This window comes from Hyalella azteca, unplaced genomic scaffold (assembly GCF_000764305.2).
Source record: "Hyalella azteca isolate HAZT.00-mixed unplaced genomic scaffold, Hazt_2.0.2 contig1897, whole genome shotgun sequence".
Classification (NCBI taxonomy): domain Eukaryota; kingdom Metazoa; phylum Arthropoda; class Malacostraca; order Amphipoda; family Hyalellidae; genus Hyalella; species Hyalella azteca.
The window spans coordinates 28,123-52,514 of record NW_025932191.1 but is presented as its reverse complement, the minus strand read 5'-3'; the positions used below and the strand labels follow the sequence as shown (position 1 = coordinate 52,514).

At 41.8% G+C, this 24,392-nt stretch overlaps 2 protein-coding genes across 5 annotated transcripts; both read right to left on the bottom strand.

The window, feature by feature from the left end:
- Positions 1-537: 537 nt before the first annotated feature.
- Positions 538-9,903, bottom strand: LOC108669700. The gene is made up of 4 exons (XM_047884375.1): positions 8,029-9,903; positions 7,424-7,455; positions 4,834-6,517; positions 538-2,425 (listed from the first exon to the last, which is right to left on the bottom strand). The coding sequence occupies exons 1-4, from the start codon at positions 9,786-9,788 to the stop codon at positions 1,099-1,101; spliced, it is 4,803 nt and encodes a 1,600-aa protein (XP_047740331.1). The 5' UTR covers positions 9,789-9,903; the 3' UTR covers positions 538-1,098.
- Positions 9,904-13,455: 3,552 nt separating this feature from the next.
- On the bottom strand, positions 13,456-23,435 carry LOC108669696 (zinc finger protein 260). 4 transcript variants are annotated; one of them, XR_001930677.2, is made up of 4 exons: positions 22,972-23,435; positions 19,027-19,172; positions 17,271-17,349; positions 13,456-15,942 (listed from the first exon to the last, which is right to left on the bottom strand). XR_001930677.2 is itself a non-coding variant. In XM_047884380.1 (4 exons), the coding sequence occupies exons 2-4, from the start codon at positions 19,168-19,170 to the stop codon at positions 14,673-14,675; spliced, it is 1,368 nt and encodes a 455-aa protein (XP_047740336.1). In that variant the 5' UTR covers positions 19,171-19,172; positions 22,972-23,435; the 3' UTR covers positions 13,456-14,672. The 4 variants fall into 4 exon arrangements, 3 of the variants coding, with proteins under 3 accessions (XP_047740336.1, XP_018012590.1, XP_047740334.1); XM_047884380.1 differs by lacking the exon at positions 17,271-17,349 and having other exon boundaries at positions 13,456-14,715; positions 14,762-15,942; XM_018157101.2 differs by lacking the exon at positions 17,271-17,349.
- Positions 23,436-24,392: the final 957 nt, after the last annotated feature.

The following is a 24,392-nucleotide window of genomic DNA, read 5'->3' as shown; positions in this document are numbered from 1 at the left end:
TGCCCCAACCAATGAGAAGAAAAGGAGCCAAGATAGAGGCGCGTGCAAGCAACGGCTGATTTTTGGTGAATTTTTGAAAAAATTATTCGTTTTTGGGGATTTGTGTCTTCCCCATGGGGAATTTTGGGGATCCGACTTTTGATTCGTCAATCTAAAATCAGGCTCTATTATGGGCCAAAATTTCATCTTCGTAGCAGGGCTGGAAGTACGAAAGTGGGTCTAAAAGTGTCGATTTCACGTAGGTACCAATACGGCGAGGACAAGGACGTAAAGTCAAAATCAAAATCTGAATGCGGATCTGAATCTAAGTGTTTCTTCGAAATTCTTTCGGGGTCCCTGCGCCATTAACGAGATACAACGCAGTAAACTATTACACATGTTTACTGTGGTTGTGATGGTGTACATAGCAGCCGTGAAATATTTCTTTTCTGTGAACAAGGCACGACAAGTACAAGAATCGGCGACAGGCCACATCAGGCCTACTCTGCAGCGCCGACATCACTATGTTATGTTATGTTATGTTATATAGACATTTTGTTATGTTATGTTAAATAAAGCGTGAGCTCATCAAAATTTTTGATACTACATGATAAGATAAGAAGCAGCCAGTCATGAAGAAACTAAATTGAAACTTCCAATAGAACAAAAAGCGATGGATGATAATAAAGCTATAGACGATAATGGATCCAGCCATCTCTGAGACGGCAACGAGTTTCTCGTCTGCGTTTTTAACCACAAAAAAAAACACGACTTAATGTCAGGACGTAAAAAGAAATGAACGAGTCTGTCTTCAAAAAGAACATGCGTCGAAAATATTGAAACACGTGACAGATTTAAGATTAGGAACACGAATTTGGCACAAAATTCCAGTTTTGGCAGCAGTAGACAACTTATGTAATGTTTTAGTTCGAACTTCGAAGCTCCATCGTAATTTGTTTGTTCACTTAAACTCATGGCTCCTTTAATGTCTCCGTAAGAGATATAAAATTAACGCAAAGATTTGACCGTATACATATAGGTTATGTTGAGGCACATGTCACCAGAACGCGTCATCACTACCACGTCAGTGATGGCTGGTCTAGCTGCTGATAGCCCCCATCAGAGATCAGACTCAAGTGGTGGGGCGAGGTGGGGAGGAGCTTGGGGTCTAGAGCTGACGGCCCCGCCACTTGGGGATGAGACGAGAGGCTGTCCAGCCATACTGTCAACTCCCCCGAGGTGACGTGCCCCTGGGGGCGGAGGGGAATGGTATGCAACACCGTCATCATGGCAGGGTTTGGGGATATCCTCCAGGGTGACATGAGGGGAAGACGTGGCGAGAGGATCACTGATTTTTGAGCAGCACCCTGGGGCAGACGGGGCAACACTCACTCCGTCATGGTCGTCATCTGGGGCTTCCGGTGAGGCCAACGGTGCACTTGTTTTCAATGATTCCTGGACAATCCGAGGGACAGATAAGATGGGCTTGTGTTCCATTGTGTAACTGGGGGAACTTGGGTCCATCGTCGGCACCTGACTTCTGCTGACTTGCGTGGCCGTTGTCAGGTTCGCTTGGGCACGTGAGTGGCGTGTATCAGGCTGACAACTGACGACTCGACCTGTTTCGTTGGGGGCGCTGATGTTGGTAACTGCAAACGAGGGCGCCGTTTGGTGCACCTCTGCGGAGTTCAGAGAGGAGTTGGAGGACCGGGAAGAATCGCTCCGTTCAACAGAGCTGAGGGCAACCACAGAGCTGTACTCGGGTGGGTACAAGTTATGAGCTTCAGAGGGCTCGGGTGTCACGCTGCCCTCCCCCAACAAGGAGTTTGTGCCCACCAGCTTCCTCTTGCCGACTATTGTGCAAGCGTCGGCTGAGTCAGGAGCAGTGAGTCGTGCGGAGGTTTTGTAGGGCGGCAAGAGTGTGTGGCTGTCGATGAGCTGGTCAGGCACGTCGCTAGAGGAGAGCTGGGGGCTGGCGAACGATGTGTAGCATCCAGTTTGGGGGAACCCGATCTCTGGGTGATCAGGTGCCGGGAGTGAATGATCAGACTCAGGGGTGGTCGTTATTGTGTCATTGCTGCTGCTGTCTTTACTGCGACGACTGCGCAGGCTGCTCAGGCCGCTACTGCACCACCCCACGAAGGTCTGCGCCATCAGGAGCACCAGGAACACGACAGTCAGGACCCCGCAAACGACGACGAAGATCTGCTTCATGAGGGGCGGCAGGTCCTGTGCCATCTGAAGCTTACCGACGAGGCTGGGGGGCAGGCTATCAATGCCAGCCTCGAACCAGAAGATGGGATAGATGAGGTCGTAGTGACGGGCGCGGCTCAGCGCTTGGTTCTGGTCCAGCACGACGTTCATCTGCATGCGTAACTTCACCCGCAGCGGGATGCCCAGGTCGGGGAAGATGTCGAACTCCGTGCTGTGCTTGGCCGGGTCGGGTCTGTGGGAGGGACAGACGTTAGAAGTGATAGTGAGGGTCGGGTCTGTGGGAGGAAATAGTAGTGTGGGTCGGGCCTGTGGGAGGAACAGGCGTTAGATGTGCTAGTGAGGGTCGGGTCTGTGGGAGGGACAGGCGTTAGATGTGCTAGTGAGGGTCGGGTCTGTGGGACGGACAAGCGTTAGAATGCTAGTGTGGGTCGGGTCTGTGGGAGGGACAGACGTCAGATGTGCTAGTGAGGGTCGGGTCTGTGGGAGGGACAGACGTTAGTTGTGCTAGTGTGGGACAGATGTTAGAAGTGCCAGCGTGGGTCGGGCCTTTTAGGAGGGACAGACGTTAGTTGTGCTAGTGAGGGTCGGGTCTGTGGGAGGGACAGACGTTAGAAAATGATATCATAATTTAGATTATTTTACTTTATGTAGGCGCTTAAGTGCATAAATATTTACTCTAGAAAATCAAAAGTGAGGTATAAGTCTAAAATAAAGTGAAAGAAGGAGCTAGTGAAGCGCGCAGGCTGCCGCTGACGCGAAGTCATTCGCAGGAATTCATCGCTGTGCTCGAGCGCTGCGCGTCGCGCACACGAAAAAAAAAAGAAGGAAAAACTTTACGACGTGCGCGACGATGAAGACGATCACACAACCTGCGGGACCTTGCGGGACCTGCGGGACCTGAGGTGATGGCGGGACCTGCGGGACTTGAGGTGATGGCGGGACCTGCGGGACTTGAGGTGATGGCGGGACCTGCGGGACCTGAGGTGATGGCGGGACCTGCGGGACCTGAGGTGATGGCGGGACCTGAGGTGATGGCGGGACCTGCGGGACCTGAGGTGATGGCGGGACCTGAGGTGATGGCGGGACCTGCGGGACCTAATGTGATGTCGTCCTGATTATGATAAAAAATCTCTGATTATCGATGCATATTTCCTTCTAGAGCTCTTCACGATATTGGATTTTCCTGATACAAGTAATATTAAAGCTACTTGTTTATTATACATAAATTTAAAATAATTAATAAGTTTAAAATAAACAAATAAAAATTTGAAATAAATAATAAAATAAATAAATGAAATAAAATAATAAAGTTTTATTTATTCATCAAACTATACAGAAGTTATTGCTTGTGTTGTACAGTCGCTGCCAGATGTGTGACGTCAGTGGCTCATTTCCAAGGCACGACGCAGCTCCTAAACTGTGCCACTGCCATAAATGGCATCAGTGGCATTAGTGGCATATGTTACGGTACAACCGGGCAATGGAATGAGGGGGAGTGAGAGGAGAGGGATGAGGGAGGGAAGAGGAGAGGAGAGGGAGAGAGGGGAGGAATGGGGAAGCTGTGAGCAAGAAGCGGTTTGCGTTTTTTTTCAGCGTTGGCCGAGCCTACGTGCCGACCGATTGTTTGATTGTCAGCCGCTGAGCATATCGGTAGTGCCACAAGACGGTGCCACAGCGCCACGTGGCAGTGCCACAGCACCACGTGGCCGTGACACAGCACCACGTGGCAATGCCACAGCACCACGTGGCAATGCCACAGCACCACGTGGCAGTGCCACAGCGCCCCATGCAGTGCCACAGCGCCACATGCAGTGCCACAGCGCCACATGCAGTGCCACAGCGCCACATGCAGTGCCACAGCACCACGTGGCAATGCCACAGCGCCACATGCAGTGCCACAGCACCACATGGCAATGCCACAGCGCCACATGCAGTGCCACAGCACCACGTGGCCGTGCCACAGCGCCATGTGGCCATCCACAGCGCTCAGGCCATCTCCCGAGTCGCGTGCTCGGAATATTAAATCGTGAACTAAAACTAAACTAANATAATATAATATAATATAATATAATATAATATAATATAATATAATATGAGATATGCTGAGCGTTTGTGGCGTTTTCTTCGCTTTTACATTTCTAAGACAGGCACTATATTAATATATGTATTATTAATAATAATACAATATAATATATATGATAATATTATATAATATATATGATATTTTAATTGTATATTTGTTGATCAATGATCATTAGATAAAAATTTAATTAATATATGGGATATCTGGCGCGTCGGTGGTGGTGAGGCGTGCACTTCATCAAGGCTGAGTGGCGCTCTAAACAAACGCGCACACAGCGGGCGTTTGTGTGAACGATATAAACACGCTACACACTCGCTACAATGTTATTTCTACCTGGTCAGTCCCTATGCTATTCCTACCTGATCAGTCCCCCATTCCTAACTGAATAGTCCCATTGTTATTCCTAACTGAATAGCCCCATATTCCTACCTAAATTGTCCAAATGTTATTCCTACCTAAATAGTCACAATGTTATTATTCATAGCGAGGATTAATATGTCCCCCAATGATCCCGAGTTATTGATCATCAACGCAATTTCTGACCCCAGATTCCTCACCTCAACCCCCGCGTCATGTGCCCCAGCGTGGGGTCCCCATGCAGGAAGTGGGGGAAGGAGAACCCCACAGGCGCCCCAAAAATGCATTTCTTCATATCCAATATACCGTCCTGAGGACACCTGCCCTCGTCGCAGAAACACCTGTTGTCTCCTCCGTACACCGCCTTGTAACTGGACTCTCTGGAGCCCGGTCCAGAAGGCATGGAACCGGGTTCTGCAGAAGGCATGGAACCGGATTCTGAAGGCAAGGAACCGGGTTCTGAAGGCATGGAACCGGGTTCTACATTCCTTAAACTGCGCTTTAGGGTGCGCAAATTGGGTTCCAGAGATTCTAAACTGGATTTTGTCGAGACATAACCGGGTTCCGGTGAGCCGGTTGCCCTTTTTGAGCGTTTCAAGCGCTGGCTCGAAGAGCGGAGGCTGGCGTCGTCCAGCCAGACGGGGTAGGGCTTCGTGTCGGGGCGTTGAAAGAAGGGGTTGTCGGGAGGTTGGGTTCGGTTGAGGTTGCGGGACCGAATTCTTCCTGACGATAGGTTTACTTTAAATTCAGAACCAGTATCTCCTGATGAAGTTCCAGAGCCGTCGGATGATGGAGTTCTAGACGGTGTTCGATGAGCGAGGTATTTTCTGTACCGTGAATTGCCGAAATCAGTCCCAGTTTGCTGTCCGTTTTCATCCGAGTAGCTGAAGACATCCTGGGGCAACGTGAACCTCATTGCCCTCAACCCCTGAGTTTCTACTAAGAACTTGGAGAAAACCAATGGCAGGGACCGGCAGAACTGCCCGTTGTAAATGAACAAGATGCTTGACTCGTTGATTTTTGGTCCAAAAGCCGATCCGTCACTTCCGAAAACTGCGTTGCATCCTTGCCTTGGTCCAGGCCAGTCATAGGAGAGAACTTGGTTCACAGAGTTGATGTTGTCGACGCCGGTGTCAATGGTAGTGACTGGCTGCAGGGTGTAGTTTCTACCAGCTAGCAGCGCGAAATGGTCGTAAGGGTATGGGATGTTTTGGACTTTCTTAGCGACGTTCAGCAAACGCGAGTTGTACCCCCATAGTAGTTGCTTAACAGTCAATTTTTGAATGCTCTCAAAGGAAAGAACATCTCGGAAAAAACCAAAGGACCGCGGTATATTTCTGGTCATTTCCCCCGCATTCACAAGAGGGATGTTCAAAGTGTGCACCACAATATCTTCTCCTCCTGGTACAGACAAGTCGCTTCTGAATTTGAACAGCGGCTTAGACTGAAACGTGACAGTGCTGCCGTTGAAGACGACATTCTCTTTGGTTTCAGAAACATCGTAAGTGAAAGGCCCCAACTCTCTCACCCGAGGTAGACCACCAGCCAGAAACTCACGCGGGTTAGTCAAGTTGAAAACGTACATACGGTACAGTAGAGGTGGGTTGCCCGACATCCACATGGAGGCTCGCACAGAACCTTCTCGTAAGGGTAGTTGCCCTAAGACGAAGACGTTCACAGATTCCTCGAAATAGGGCGTGAAGTAAACCGTCAGTCCAAGAGTCAACGATAGAATAAAGCCAATGATGGAGCAGGTTTTGCTGCAGCAGCATCGTCGGCAGCGGGACCGCTTGTTGGGTATATGGGGCACAGGAGGAAGGTTCCTCCGGGTAGGGTGGGGTTTGTTCTGCAGCTGCCCCTCGGTCAGCAGAGCGTCGCCTTCACCTTCCATCACTTATTTATTATCAGTTGATTGAGCTCAATAAGAGGCAATCAGTGATCGTTATTATGCGGATAATGTTGATGATTAATTTTTTTTAATAATTATAATATTTTCACGCGTGCATTGGATCGGCTTTTGTCCGTTGATTGTGCTCAATACGAGGCAGTAAGTGATCGTTATTATGCGGATAATGGAAATGATTAATTATTTAATAATTCTCTTTTCAGTCGTGTATTGGATCGGCTTACATTGAAAATTAAAATTGTGAACACACTGAACCTAGAACATAATTTGAACGGACAGCAGAAGCTATTTTATTTGAGTGCCGACAAACGTGTGCGGTTCACTGTTCTCCTCTATGATCTTATGAACAAAACACATCTAGTGCCACGTCTCCCCCGTCCTCTGATACCTTATTGCACGCGGTGTTTGCTGGGCAGACGGTCTACCTTGAAATGGCGGGGTGCAGGCATGACATAAGTGATGATTTAGCACAACACTTGGCCTAGAGTACCTATTATTTTAGCACTTGCATCACTCGGGCTAGAGTACCTATTATTTTTTCACTTACATCATCACTTAGGCTAGTATTCATTTAGCACCGGCATCACTTGGGCTAGAGTACCTATTCTTTGAGCAGTGAGCACTAGCATCATCACTCGGGCTAGAGTACCTATTATTATCTTCAGCACATGAACACACTATTAGGTATTGAAGCAAGATGGTTGTATTCTTGGAGAATACAACCAAGACGGTTGTATTCTGTATTGTAAAACGTTATTCTTATGGTTGGTGCAAGAGTGGTGATGTTCAGTTTATATGCAATGGTAATAGTTAACAGTTTGTTACCATTATGCACTAGTTTCGTGATGCCACGGCGGTATAGAAGGGACACTTGATAGCCTCACCCTGACCAGCGTTGGACTGGCTCGTCCTCTGCCTATCGTGACACTATCGCTGATAGCGGCTCTGATAAGACTACTCAAGACGCTTCCTTTATCTCACGTGCAGTCATGCCACATATTTATTAGATCAGCATGATACTAGCATTCAATTTTTTTAGTTAAATTTCTTATGACGAATTCGACAAGAATATTCATACAAGGCTGCGGATTCCTCGTTCTACCCGGAAACCGGCATTGGCGTAACCTTCGTTAACGTAACAAATTTTCTCCAGTTAATAATAAGCAGAGTTAACTAATTTTCCTTATTTAATCAATTTGCGTTGAATTCAAATGATGTAAATGTTAGTAATTAATGCAATAAATTTTGAAGCAAATGCGTGGAATGCGCCTAAAAGATAAGAAGAAGAAAAATAGAGTAGATCAAAGAGCAACTGGCGGGGAAATGGACATATTCAAATATACAAAATAAAAATAAAATGTAAACATAAAAATTTTCAATAATGTGAACATAAATAACTGTAATTTGTGAGGGATGTGCGGGATAAACCACAATGTAAACAGTGAGACCAGGGCCGATTAGGCCATTGTAGTTAACAATATCAACTGACCTGAGTCCCCGGACCATGTGCCGCAAGGTGGAGTCCGCTTGGTAGAAATGCGGGAAGGAGAAAGCGATGGCCGCTCCGTAGTAGCAGGGCTTCATGTCCAGGACCCCAGTGGGAGGGCAGCGCCCCTGGGAGCAGTAGCAGGAGTTCTGGGGGTTCTTCGGTCCATAACTGAAAACGTTTCTCGGAGGCACGAACCGGAAGGCGTTGATACCACCCCGGTTCACGGTCTTCTGGTATACCAACGGGATGCTCCTGCAGAGTTGACCGTTGAAAATCCACAGTTCGTCTGATGGTTTGACGCCCGGACTGAACCCACCAGCATCTGTCCCAAAAATTCTATTACAGGATTCACCCTCCCAAAAGTTCAGTTTGGTTCGACCGTTCCAGGAATGAATAAAATTCATTTTCTCAGGGTTGTTCACCCCCGTATACATCGTGTAAGAATCTTGGGCTGAGTTGTTGAAACCTGCGAGCAGCCCAAACTTCAGATGCGGGTAAGGAACGTCCTGAAACTGGCGCCCCCAGTCCAGAACTTTGGACGTGTGGCCCCACAAGAGCTCCATGACGGTCAAGTGTCGTATGGTTTCAAAGTTGTGGATGATCCCAGCGTACTGGATGATCGTCTTCAGAAAGGGACTGTCCTTGACGGCATCAGCTGCGTTTACGAGAGGTATGTTGACAGTGTATAGTTTGTCGTCCTCCGTGCCGCCAGATAGGTCAGGTTCGAAGAAGTATGTAGGTTTAGTTCTGTACGTAACAGTGCCATTATCGTGAAATGTTACATTCACCTTTTCGTCCATCATCCTATAAACGTAAGGCCCTATCTCTCGTAACCGTGGTCTCTCCCCAGCCATGAACTCTTCATGGTTGGTCAGGTTGAAGATGGTCACCTTATAATAGACTGGCATCGGCGTTTTCGTCCAGGCTTCGTACTTGGCTCCGGACTCGTGTAGTGCCAACTGGCTAACAGCAACCATTTCGACCACCTTGTCGTACGCGAGGATGAAGAATACAATGTTCGCAGCGCACAATACCGACATAAACCAAAGAAACAAACGACAGTTTTTGTTGTTATTCACCCTATCTGCCATACGTTGTATCCTACTACTAACACTACTACTAACTCTACTGCTAATCCTACTATGAGTAGAAGGAATCACAGACTCGAAAGACCCTTGGGTAGGAGGAGAGAGGTTGGGATCGCCAACGGGGAACCCGGTTTTGGCAACTGGAATCGAAAATGAATTTAAATCTGAAAATCCCGAGTCTAACTTTGAAGACACTGAGGTGGAATTGATGGACGGAAGAAGTCTATTAACTGATGGAATAGAACCTTGCCAATGTGATACAGGGCAATGTTGTCTCTCATTAGCTGAAGGTGACAGATTATGAACGCTGTCTACGAGTGGAAAAGAACTTTGTACGTCAGGGTATAAGCTAGTTTGTGCAACCACGCGTGAACTAGGAGCTGGGACGCTGTTGTTGGTTCCTTCAACCCTGCAGGGTTGACATTCATTCATTGAATTGACCCCTCTTGGGTTAAGTTCTCCAGTACACGCTAAGGTTTCGGCTCTTCTTAAATCTCCTGACGATTTCCTCCGCCGACGATGTTTTGAATTAAGCCGTCGGCCGCGCCCGACGTGTACCGTGTCGGGAGCGTCGGCCCGACCTGGCGGGTCCATGGCAAGGACCAGCGCCCCGCTGATCGTCGGGATGATGGCTGTCGGGACAGCGGTGCTTGTCGGGAACTGTTCCGACATGTCGGCCACTCTTCAGAACTTGACCAATAAAAAATGAATCACGTTATATCGATATGCATATAAATTATCAGATCTGTTGTCCCAGAGTAATTAAGTACTAAAAACTTAACAATAAAGAACCTGAAACAGAAGGATAAATAATGGTAATAATATACGTTTAAAAATTACTTTTTAAGTCAACTCTTTAAGAGGCCAGTGTCTCCGATGTTACACACGTACAATGAATTTCAATTTTTTTTTTCAAATATTAAAAAATTAATTTTTAAATTTTTTAATATATAAAAAATTAAATTTTCAAAATTATTTATTCTCTCAATTGACTCATGAATTGTCTCCGACTGTACGCAAGTGTGCAAAATTTCAGATCGATTTGACAGGTAGAAGTGTGTTAAATATCTATTATAAGATTTGTAGCAGACAGACAAGCAAACAAACAATAAGTTAATAAGAGAAATAATTATTATTATTATATTAAATTAACTTATTAATAAGAGAAACTTCACTTATTAATAAGTTAATAAGTGAAGTTAAAGAGAAGTGTTTTAAAAATTAAATGCGTAAATGCACGCGTTATAATGCGTCACTGCATTGAGGCCACAGTTCACTGTTGAGGCCACAGTTCACTGTTGAGGCCACAGTTCACTGTTGAGGCCACAGTTCACTATTGAGGCCACAGTTCACTACTGAGGCCACAGTTCACTACTGAGGCCACAGTTCACTACTGAAGCCACAGTTCACTATTGAGGCCACAGTTCACTATTGAGGCCTCAGTTCACTACTGAAGCCACAGTTCACTATTGAGGCCACAGTTCACTACTGAAGCCACAGTTCACTATTGAGGCCACAGTTCACTATTGAGGCCACAGTTCACTACTGAGGCCACAGTTCATTATTTTACCAATGAACGCCTCGCATTTCCCATGCCGTAAATCAGAGCAACTCGCTAGTATTGAAACTAAAATGCGTGCATATTTAATATTTAATCGTCTCATGAGCGGCCATGTTGCTGAGCCTCTGTTCCAGAGGCAGAGTTTTGGACAGGTAAAGTTCAGGGACCTCAACACGAGGTTTTCTGTGTGCGCTTCGACGCGGCTTAGTTTTTCTGATTTGTTTTTTTTTCGACTTAGCGTGGACTGACCAACGCTGTCTTGACATTGAAACGCCGTATGAGGAGTCTTTATTGATAATAAATTTTCTGGTGGTAAAATAATAGTGTATGATGTTAATTGAGCTTAAATAAATGCCCCAGAAACATGAGATGTGAGAGGGCTTGGTTACAAGCTTCCTAGAACGAGGTAGGCGTTTCTTCTGTGACGGAGTTACGGAGAATGTTTTGCAACACAACCACTCACTACAATGCCAGTGGCCACACTGACTCTTGGGGCAGTCGGTCACAGAGATTAGGGTAGGGCTAACGCAAATATTTCTGGCTACCTTTCCATGTTATGTCCTTGGAAGTGTGATGGAAACTTCCTAAATATTATTCAACTGATTGAGTTAATGATATTCATCAGATAATGATCTTTACATACTTTTCCAAGAATGTTAGATTATATGTATGCAAAAGACGAATCATTCGTCGATATTTGTTGATCCAGAAATTTCTGTAATGAAGGCAGCACACTGGCAGGTAAAAGTTTGTGTTGCCGACAATGGCAATGAGGCAATGCGCATTGTCACAATCCGGACAAAGGAATAATAGCGGAGTTTTCTAAGGGCTGAGTTACTATAGCAAAGTCACAATTAGTTCCACATGTCATGGCAATGACCTAAGAGTGACTGGTGTGTTCTTTCTTCTAAGCAAGTTATTGCATCATTAACTGTAAATCACGAATCATCAATTATTTCAGTGATCATTCATATTCGAATCGTTCTCTACGCTTAATCATTTATGTTTCAGTAGTTCATAATTTTTATTTCCTTGCCCTAGATGTAGGTACGGCGTCTGCCGATACAGCTGATCTCTCCTAGTAAATAGCGTAAAAGATTTCTGATAGAATGAGTCCTGTTCCAACCGACAAGTTTTTGATTGATTAACGAGTCAGATGTCAATAGTTTTAATTTCCGTTGACGTAATTTCTCGCTTGAGTAAACCTTCATATCACACTACTGGTAATATTAAAGGCCTAATCGCAGAGGCCGTATTTAACGTGTGATATGCATTAATTCGTCACGTTCTTCAGGTCAAGGAGGGAAGAAGTCCAGGCATTTCCTTTCTGCTCTCCAAAAGATCAACTCTCCACCTGCCTGCCTTTAACGGGAAACCCGCAGCTCGCAGGGAACGACCTTTGTAAAAAAAAAAGTATTTGCCAAAAACTTTCGTTTTCTATGGCGGGATCAAAGAAAACATTTACGGAGTCGTACTAAAACATTTGATGATTTTCTTATTTTAAAATTTTTATGGGGGATTGAAGTTATAGGTTTCCAGCTTATTACTGTAAATTGTACAACAAATCAATGTATAAGTACTGATGATTGATAACAGGATTTATAGCATTAAATTGACTATCTATCTATAAATTTTCATTGTGGAATTTATTGCGTTAAAGCCTTAAAGAGCATCCAACATGAGGTCCTGCCGTCCTTTCCAAAAGAAAACATTCCTTGATCATTGAACTTGGATACCGGCCGTAAATTTGTCCGAGACGTCAAAGAAACACCATCGCAGATAGTGACAGCTGCAAATAGTGACGATGGCATTATCTATTATATATTTTATGGATTTTGGCACTGAAAATATTTTGGAGATATTCGAAAGCTTATCCACAACTTGTCCTGTCTAAATATTACCAGGCCTGCCAGAAATTAATTTTCAGTTGTGAAATTATGAGATTAAAATGAATTGAAAAGCGGGTGAAAAAATCAAATTATTTTAAAATAGTAAAATTCAATTTCCAAATAATAACTATATTTAACCCAGAAATCGGAAAATCAAAGTAATTTTAGGCTCTAAAGTTAAGGATTACAAATTTACAAGGACGTTACAGTTCGAGAAATACGTTATTTTAAGATTTGCGGGATAAGAAAGATCGAGGTTATCAGATTTCCAGGATCTGCTGGTAGGATAACGCTAGGCTCAGCGAGACCTCCTAACTTGTGCACTCAAACAACACTGAGCTTCAATGACTAATAAAACGTCACTCGCTTGAAACTACGTCACTATTCCGTTCCATTTGGACGGTGTTTATTTATATTGTCTTACAGCACCTCTACGGTTCTTATTTAAATTGTCATATTGCAGCATCTTTACAAAGTTTATTAATATTGTCATCTTGCAGCATATCAACTGTCCGTTGCATCGGCGTTACAAGACACTCAGATTTTCTCAAAGGATAAGTCGAGCGTCTCTGTTAGTTCGCCCGTTAAAATTCTCAAATAAATTCTGCTAAAAAATATAAATCTTTCGTTTGCAGATCAGATGACATGACAATACATCTATTGACTTTCATAAATAAGGATAAAAGTTCACACGTTCATCGTTGCACGATCATTACGATTCTACATAACTGGTCAGGAATAAATCGTTCTATGCAGGATGAAAAAACTATACACTGCAAAAACTTTATTAAAATAATATAGAGTAATTAGAAAAAAAAAATAGAAGCAAGCTCCAAACATCTCTGGCTAGCAGCCGACGTCCAAGGAATGAGTATCAGAGGCNGATGATAGTCATAGTAACAGTAATAACAGTAGATGATAGTCATAGTAACAGTAATAACAGTAGATGATAGTCATAGTAACAGTAATAACAGTAGATGATAGTCATAGTAACAGTAATAACAGTAGATGATAGTCATAGTAACAGTAATAACAGTAGATGATAGTCATAGTAACAGTAATAACAGTAGATGATAGTCATAGTAACAGTAATAACAGTAGATGATAGTCATAGTAACAGTAATAACAGTAGATGATAGTCATAGTAACAGTAATAACAGTAGATGATAGTCATAGTAACAGTAATAACAGTAGATGATAGTCATAGTAACAGTAATAACAGTAGATGATAGTCATAGTAACAGTAATAACAGTAGATGATAGTCATAGTAACAGTAATAACAGTAGATGATAGTCATAGTAACAGTAATAACAGTAGATGATAGTCATAGTAACAGTAATAACAGTAGATGATAGTCATAGTAACAGTAATAACAGTAGATGATAGTCATAGTAACAGTAATAACAGTAGATGAAAGTCATAGTAACAGTAGATGACAGTACATATAACTAATGTACTAATGATGGCAATACAACAGCTTGCACAAGTGCAACATATGTACCACAAGATGGTAGTAACAGTAATAACAGTAGATGAAAGTTATAGTAACAGTAGACGACAGTAGGTACATATTACTAATGATGGCAGTACAACAGATAGCACAAGTGTAACATATTTGTCTACTATAAAATGTTCAGGACTGTGAAGTGGGAAGAAATTGCACACTCGCAGTAATTTATTTAATTAACTAAGTTAACCTTAATTGCTAAGCGTAAGTAAACCATAATATTTATGTTAAGGCTTGACTCTAAGACACTCTCACTATACTGGCACTTGGGACAGTGTAACTATAGTTACATTTTAGAATAGAGGAAATAACAGGAAAATCTTCCCACAATATAGCATTTTTAACACAAATAAAATATACAATTTAGCAAATAAATTTTCTCCATCACGATTTTATTTCCTATGGTGAATAAGATTTTGTATGCATCAAATTGAAATATTAATTGAATATGAAGGAACGCATTAAAATTTTAGGATTTGATTTTGCAATGAGGAAGCTTTTGTTCAACACGGCCCCCCCACACCAGCACCTCCCTCCTGCTGGGGGTGTCTGTCACTGCCCCCCCACACCAGCACCTCCCTCCTGCTGGGGGTGCCTGTCACTGCCCCCCCACACCAGCACCTCCCTCCTGCTGGGGGTGCCTGTCACTGCCCCCCCACACCAGCACCTCCCTCCTGCTGGGGGTGCATGCGACGCAGGTGCCGCTTGATGGCCCTGGGTTCCGCTGCTGTGTAGTCGCACAACAAACAGCGATGAGGTTTGCTGGGCACATGTCGCCGCAGACGATGTCTCCGCAGGTCGTCCCTGAAGTAAGTTTTGAACTCACAGTCACCACACGACAGCAGCTCCTGGCCTCCATGGCTCCTGAGGAGGTGTCGCTTCAGGGTGCTCAGCACGCCCGTAGAGAAGGGACAGCGCTCACACTTGTAGGGCTTGTCCGTGGCATGCAGGGCGGCTGTGTGGGTCTTGAGACTCATCTTGTTTGATGTTGAGAACAAACACAGCATACACTTGTATGGCTTCAAGTCTGTGTGAACACTCAAGTGGTGGGCTGTCAGTTTCGTGTTCTCAGAGCAGGCGTACGGACACTGGGGGCATTTGAAGGGCTTTACGGCTTCATGTTTACGGCGAGTGTGGCGTGCCAACTGCCACTTGCTACGTGACATGTAGGGACACAGTGAGCATTGATGCCAAGAACCAGTGGACGCTGTCCCATTTACTGGGTACTGAAGTTGAACTGGGTTATCACTCAACTGCGATGTTGAAGTATCATGACATGTCTTAGGTAAATGTTTGCGCTGTATGTGCACTTTGAGGTTATACTTGTGTGTTGTACTGTAGTCACAATACTGACATTTGCCTGACGCAGGGATAGCAGTGCTGGCAGTGTTAGATCGCCGTCCTGTTCTCTGCTTGGTGGGAGGTAGAGTTGAGTAAGTTATCTTAATTTCTGATGAATTGTTTTGGCTATAATTACTGGTACGCTTCTCAGTCCAGGAGTTTTTTTGCTTTAGGGAGAGCTTAACATTATTGAGATTCTTGGTGCAGTTGAGTTCAGAGGTGCCTGGGTTGATGATATCATCAGGGTTATTTATATCAGAGGCATGACCTGACTTAGCACTGAAGTCAGAGGCATGACCTGACTTGACACTGAGGTCAGAGGCATGACCTGACTTAGCACTGAAGTCAGAGGCATGACCTGACTTGACACTAAGGTCAGAGCCATGACCAGTCCTAATGCAATTGTTTACAAGAAGCTGAGGGGCTGGAGAGGTGATAGTCGAGCCAGGGTCCCCAGAGGATAGAGGCTCCTGAGGGGCGTCAGCATCAAGCTCCTGCAGAAGAGGGAACTGAGAGCTGGAGTTGGCCTGTGGAGACAACACAGCGATAAGTTCTTCATAAATGAAGACGACGGGTCCTGCAAGGCTGCCTGGAGCCCGCTATCTAGATTACATTATTACAGAGATTATACTTTATGAATTCTTAAATGAATTGAATTATATAGTTTTAGCACTTGAGCTAAAACTTTTAGCACTTGAGCTTTAGCACTGACTATAAGAAAAAAATTAAGAATAAGACCGATAGGAAGGCAATAGCATTGCTGATAATTATATGGAGAAAATTGGTTAATTAACTTGCGATAATCATTGTCAATTGATGTTAATTACATTATTACACAGATTTGATTATGGATTATAAAATGGATTGAACTATATAGTTTTAGCAAGCTCACTAAACTGACTATAAGAAAAACAATCAAGAGTTTGGTAACAAGAGTACCTATAACAATAAGAAGCTAATAGCATTGCTGATGACTATATATATACAATTAGTTAATTAATTAACCTGAGTTAATAATTGTCAAATGATAGTAATTCTAGCTTCCGTGCATATTGATGTGCTCAACTTAGATATTAGTAAAAATATTAATAAGCAATAAACTGAAAAATCCTCATTCATATTGCAGTTTCAGCAGCAGATTTGCAAGCCTGCAATTTCTACAATACAGCAAAATTATACATTTATAAAACTTGATTCTTTAGATTTGAACTATTCATTTACAAAAATATTTATATTTGAACTTTTCATTTATAAAACTTAAATATAGATATATATTTGAATGATTCATGTATAAAACTTGAACAACCTACTTGAACTATTCATTAATAAAAAAAAGTTACATTCTATGCTTGGCGTTACTCTGGATCACCACAACATTTATCACTTCTGCAACACAGGAAAATTATACACGCAACATTCATACAACTTATCCAATGTGCAGTTTAAAGTAACAGTAAACAAAGTCTATATAATTAACATATCAGGAGAAACCTCAATCAACAACAATAATAATAATGACCATGTCACAGATGCACATCAATGTAAACAAACCCGTACCTCTTGTCAGAAAGCTTGAGAGATTAAACTCAAAAGAAGTCCTCAATAAAACTGGCATTATTTTTAACCAAACAATTCCATCAATTTTCTGGGCAGAATCAGCGAGGAGGCCGGGCGGTTAAGCACAGAATTGCAGCAGTGAGTTGCGAGTTCGAGACCGCAAAATGCTGTGAATGTTCTGCGATGTTAAGAATCGGCGACAGGCCTATGGCCTACTAACGCTGAAACCTTTATTATTATTATTTATATTATTATTATAACATGTTTAAATGAAGGAGTCTACCCTAAATATACAAACCAGTAACTGTGAAGAAATATACTTGCAGAGTGAGAGCGCTGGCGCTGTGGAGCCTCAGGGTCTGCGGACACCCTCACGTCTTGAGGCAGGTGGTAAGGCCATAAACTTATTATTCAATTATGATTATCAAACAATTATTCAATTATGCTGGATGCAAACATAATATGTGATGTTGATTAGTAAAAAAACTTGGAAATGAGAATTGAATAATGCAGAAACTTGATTCCTATAGAGGTTCCTACATAGAGAACATAATGCAAGTAGGAGGATGAAGTACATTAGTACTATTGATAATCACAGGCTATGTGCATAGAGATTTATAGACTAATGATAAGAAGAGACATGCATAGCAGGAGAATATTTCTTTGTTATAAGCATATAAATATAATTGAGGCAATTTTCACACATGCCTAATTATATCAAATGTCATTCAGCAGCCATAACTTTGTAGAGCAAACATTAAGTTTTCTTATCAAACTTTGTTATCAAAGACATTTGACATTCATATTTAAACAGCCAAGTTAATTCATTTAATCAATAAAGCTATTTTCCATTGAGATCTCAAACCTGAAGAAACTAAATTTTTCTTGATTGAAATGCTAAATGTATGTGGGGGTTAGACAAAAGAAGGGAAACACACTCAAGAAATCCACCAAATATATTTTAGTTTGGTATATGCCTTCTTTTTGCAGCAATTTGAGCCTCAATTCTCCGAGGTATTGATTGATACAAATTGTGAATTGTTTCCAAAGGAATTTTAACCCATTCTTCACTTAAAACTCATTCCAGCTCTTTCAAAGGCAAAGGCGGAAGGAATCGACTTCTGACTTGCATCTCTAAAATTGACCATCAATGCTCAATAACATTCAGGTTTGGTGATTTTGTTGGCCAAATGAGATGCTCAACTTCATTAGAATGTTATTTGTGCCTTTTTTTAAACAATTCCAGCTGCATGGATTGGAGCATTATTATCTCAAAAGATCCCTTCCAGAAACAGTGCTTGAACCATGGAATGAACTTGGTCCTCCAAAATGGCTGTTGATTCTTCCATAGAGAGAAATCAATGGAAAGCAGTCATTATTTTTGAGAGAATACCTCTATAAACTTCAAACATTTGGCTAGTTTCTATCACACTAGCATCTGTCATTCAGGCATCAACAATTTGGCCTCTTTCAAAGTCAGAGAGGTTTGCCATTGATAGGTTAGGCTACAGACAAAAACATTTACCAAAAATGTTGGTGAAAAATATCTTTGTTTATACCCTGTTCAAAAATTATGATATCAAAAGGTCAGGCGTTTCCCTTATTTTGTCAAACCCCCATAGTATGTATACATACATGTATACGGTAATATAGGCATTAAATTTTATATTCACGAGGCAAGCAAAATTTCAGTCTTTGCAGTCAAAATTCATTGCAAAGCCATTCTGTCTCTGTTCTAGCCCAGCACAGCCAGTAGCTGGTGAAGAACAGGGGTCTTACTTTCAAAACTCGCTGAGTGAACGTGAGTACTTACGCTCTATTTTCTTGTCTATGATTGGTGGATTTTGCTTGAAAGGCCGTCAATGATTGGCTGATGAACTTACGATCTCTTAACTTTTTTTTTAAGGTATAGGTCTTGGTCAGAAATACGATTGGTAGGGTTCAACTATCAGAAAATAAATTCAAAGTTGTATCAATCGATAGAAAGTTGTGGATAATTTTTTTGAGATTTTTTATATATTTTTTGAAATTATAGGCCCAGGAGCCCAACTCACCGCGGGTCCGTTCTCTTCCAGCCAGTCAAGGAGGCCATCCTTGAAGACGTCGTAATCAAGGTCAGGAGAGAAGGCATCACCCGAGGACTTGTCCGAGCTTATTGCTTGCTCAGCAAATATGGAAGAGAAAATTAGGTCCTCCATGCCTGTAAATAAAATCATATTTAAGAAAAGGAATCCTCAACATGTAAATCAAAATGTTATTGAAAGTTGTATCAGCAAAATCTATCATAGGTTTAAGAGGCAAATATCTACAATGCAATGGTAAATGCATAAAATAAAAATGTTAAAAATTAGAAATTGAAATCAAAAACTATATATTGAAATGTCAAAAGCAATGACTCAACCGAAAAAAGCAATCAATCAACTTTTACTATCTAAAATCAAAGAAAATTCGAGAGAATTTTTATGTTGAATTGCTATACAGTGAAATCTTAATATGCATACAAAAATATCCAATTAAATAAAAAAATATCCAAGGATCAGAAGAGCAATTTATAAGCAGACTAAGCAGCAAAAACTTTCAAAACCCCTTTATGAATATTTTTGGCCTTTTTAAGAGACAGAGTGGCTTGCATGCATATCAATTGGAAATTGATATTGAACAATTGTATAGATTCTAATTCTTATTTTAATGATAAAAATAATAAATTTTAAATCATATGCATGACATACAAATTAGTTAGCAAATCACAATAAATTTTAAATGAAACAAAACAAATGTTCCAAATAATAATATTAATGAGCTTAGCTGTGATAAGCTTATCAAATTTCTAAGCCATGACTTCAATCAATGCCACATAAGTGACCACTCAGCAGCAGCTGCACAGGATTGGAATTTTCCTAATTGTTTCTGAAATCTTGCGGCTCCAATGTGACAAATTTTTAATACATTTAGAATCTTGTGGCCCGATTGTGCAATTTTGTCAACATTAAGATCAGAGGTATGTAATTCATTTGGCAGAAATCTCACAGTTCCAGAAAGGCTACTGCACATACCTTGTCACTTATCACTAAATACCATATAAAAATACTGGTCAGAGCTATGATTTGTAAGGTTCAATAACAAAACAATGACTACAAAGCTGTTTTGGTTGTGCTAGAAAGATGAGCTTCAGTTTTGTTAACAAAATATATATGGTAATTTAGATTGAAGGCTGGTGACTTTGGTGCTGCTGGCAAGGTTATCAGCATTATGGTAAAAGTTAAGATTTAAGAAAACATTTAATTTTCAATTTCCTCATTCACTCAAGATTTAAATCAATATATGATAATGCATTAATGCTGGTCTCCATGATACTTACTGATATACTTATAGGACTCAATAAAATACTTAAAAAAACTTTTAAAAAAAACATGTTCTTCTTGTGGACTAAAAAGTAGAAAATAAATTATGGCTCGCCCCAAAATACATGTGTCGGACAGATTTATGATTAAAGCGAAAAGCACACAATACACAAATTTTGGAAATTTGATGTGAATGTATAACCCACCCCACGTTTTTTGGGGCGAGCCATAATTTATTTTCTACTTTTTAGTCCACTAGAAAAAAATGTTTTTTTAATAGATTTTTTTTTTTATTTTATTTTCTCCTTTTTAGTCTGTTGCTACACATGAAAAACATTGTTGTGAGCCAATTTACTTGACTTGACGTACGTATCGATGATACGCAGCGTAAGCGCCTGCTCGTCTATAAGGTTAGCGCCCGCACGTATAACTATATATATATATATATATATATACTGGTACTTTACTCAATTAAGCTAATTTAGGTCTCTAATTGCTAGTTTTTATGATTGTATCTGAAATTGTTAAGCAAAAATAGCCTGCATGCCAAATTTCAGATCTCTAGAGCAATCAGAAGTGGGCTAATTTTTGTTGTCAATGTTAACAATAAACAAACAGACGCGAAGCTGAGTAAAGAAAAACATGTTAAAAATGAACTTGAACTTAAAGAAGAGACAGATGAAGTCTGTTTGGCCAAGCATGGAAAACATCTCCCTTTTGGGCTGCAACTAGAGCTTTCCTACCATTTCCGGAACAGCAAGAATAATCATAGTGGCAAACCAGTGATTTTTTAGAATCAGTTCATTTTTGATTTTCTCATTTATTCAAGATTTAAACCAATTTCTTATATATGATGATGCTGGCATACATGATACTTTGCTGGTCTACCGTCTACTTATAGGACTGCTCTGGAGACTAGACTTAGAAGTGAATTTGAAGGAGAGTCTAAAAAACTCTCTGCTTTGCCACTATGCACGACCGGGCGGACCGCGAGATATCCGCCAGATGAATTACCTCCTATCTAATTGTCAACAAAAGTGCAGTCGGGCCACGAGTTTCCAAATGTATTGAAAATTTGTCATACTGCAGCGGTGCAGCCACAAGATTTCAGAAACAAGATGGAAAATTCCAATCCTGTGTTGGCCTGCTTGGCCACTTTTTTTCCACCATTGTTAGTGGTGGACTGGCGGGTAATAGTGACTTAGTGTAACTGCAACCTCAGACAGAAGCTGCATGATTTCTCATACACAACTAATACAAGTCATGTTCCATTCCCATTTTTACAGGCCAAAGCAAATAGCGGGTAATAAAATAGCTGGATTGATTTAGCAATTAAATTTTTGAATTAGCCTAGGGTAAACGCGGTATATTCCGACACATTAAGGACGCATCGAGAAATGAAAAACTATAAAAAAAAACGTATGCGTTACGCAAGTTCTGTTGCCTTCACGTGACTCTCAAAACACTTCACAAAGCGTCAGCAATGATGAAACGTCACAAAATGTTGCCATATTTATTAAAAAGCCTTTAGAATGGAAACCTACCAAATCCCTATATTCCGTCACTGTGTGTGGCAATATTCAACACGTGGCGAGTCGTATTGCGTCAGAGCTTCAAATTTAACTGATACGTAATGCCGACATCAACGTATTCGAATTCCGTTTGCTGTGCGAGCTGTATTGGGATACAACACGGCTTTGAATTAGAACACTAACGAATATTGAACACTACTTAATTATGACACGCAAATGTATGACGTCACCATTTCAACCATCAATGAACGCATGGAACTAAAACAAAGCTTAATATAAAGGAAAAATTAGAGAAGTGACGAAATTACCTACGATGTCGGAATATACCGCATTTAACCTAACCCAAAATATCCAGTTCTTGAGCTCTGATGAAACAATATATACTTTAGCAAGAAAATAACTTTTCCAATTTTGTATTAATTAACTAATGCCATTATGAAGTTATGAACTACGTTAGTCTTGTAGTTCCAAAAATGAAAAATGGCAAAGACTTGAAAGAAGATTTATTTACAACTAAAAAGACTATATTCCATGCCAGTAATGATGCCACAGGCCACTGGGCACTGACTAGCTCACTAGGTACATTCTACATACTCAAGCTTTATCCTTATTCCTTATAAAGTGGAAACTGGCAAATCGGCAATTCATAAACTGAATAATAGAAATTAAAGATCTGGCCCATGTTGCTGTATTACATACATAGTTTTTGTTTAAAAATGGCAGGTCAAGTGCAGTAGGCTAACGCTAACGTCTGCCAAGTGCTGATAGCCTAGCTCAGGCTAGCTGAGGTTGAGCCAAGAGTGTGACTAGGTACCTAGCCTGTATGTGTAGTTGTAGTAGTACATTCAAATAAAATATAACAACTGCATCAATACTTCAAATTCTCATTCATTAATAGTTAATAGAGTCTATGAGATGGTCAGTGTCCACTGTCCACTCCAGTCCAGAGTCCAGACAATGAGACATAGGCTACGTAGGTAAGCAAAGTACTTTTTTGGCAAATAGGTTTGAACGTTTGAAAAATCCTACATAAATTATCTCAAATCACAAATCAGAATGGAAAAATATAAAGAGTCTGAAGTCTGAACTGAAGGAGGATGAAAAAGCCTATAAATGAAACACTTACGGTTAGATCCGCCTCACGTTTCCCTGCCCCTGGACCGGGGGAGCGGGGGGACCCCTGTGGTCCCTGAGTTCAGCGGCAGGGGCACAGCTTACGAATTACGATTGTTGAGTCACTTGAGTGCTTACTTGAGTTTTGTTTGTTTTTTTTTGTTAAGATACGGCGCAGCACCGACGTAGGTATTAGCGCCCCCACTCCGCCTTATTTCAGATCGATTGCAGTAGGTGAGTCTTAAGCAGAAGGCCTTGAGTTTTGTCATTTGCCAAGTTCCTGAAAGAATTCAACCTGCATACTGCTCAAATTTTGTATATTTGATTTGGAGGATTCCAGTGCATGTGCAGTGATGCTGCGCAATGGTTCAGTGCATTTCTTCTTTTGTCCACTAATAAAAAACTCCACTTTCTGAGTACTAGATTCTTCACCACTCGCCTCACGTCCCGGCCCGTCCGGACGCGGGTTCAGACAGTGCACTGCTGGCGGCGCTACCCGCGCTAGCGCAAACGCATCAACGTCAGCGAACGTCCTAGAGTTTCGAGATCCAGTGGGTCGTAGAAATGATTGACGCCTCTGCGTCCCAATAGTAAAATGTCATGGTTGAACTATATATACTAGTTCAACCATTATAAAATTTAATCTGCACGAACAAAATTCCTAACAATAATGATAGATTTGACTGATTCGATTCCAAGTATTGTCCAAAAGGTCTAATAGTGAACCCATAATGTCTACTTTCTTGTCGGTATACAGGGAGTCGCAGGTTTTGTAAACTTGATTACAATTTCCGGTACGTCTGTTATCATTGTCACCTGTGGCTCGTTTGTAATAGAACATAACTAATTTTCTCTCAATGAAACTGATTTGAAATCTATCGTAGAGTATCGTGCTATGCTCAACCACCACAAAACCTGATATAATAATAATAGCGGTTTCAGCGTTTATCAGGCCGAAGGCCTGTCGCCGATTCTTAACATCGCAGAACATTCACAGCATTTTGCGGTCTCGAACTCGCAACTCACTGCTACAATTCTGCTGTTCTTAACCGCCCGGCCTCCTCGCCGATTCTGACCAGAAACTGGCGCACAGAGCTGTGATCGAACCCGCGCCTCTCTGCGCCAATCTTGGTACTTGAACTGTATCCACTGGGTCACCCTGTATAAATAAAAAAAGCATTCCCAGGTATATTGTAATTTTTATCGGTTGACATCAATAACCACCCGCGCTCTTCTCATATGGTCAATAAACTGAATGACAAAAGGCACCCATATTCTACAGCATTGTATGCTTAGATACGCACACGTCTGCTGCTGGGGTGACAGGATCACTACCTCTCTGCCCCACGTCTACTGCTGGAGTGACAGGACCACTACCTCTCTGCCCCACGTCTACTGCTGGGGTGACAGGACCACTACCTCTCTGCCCCACGT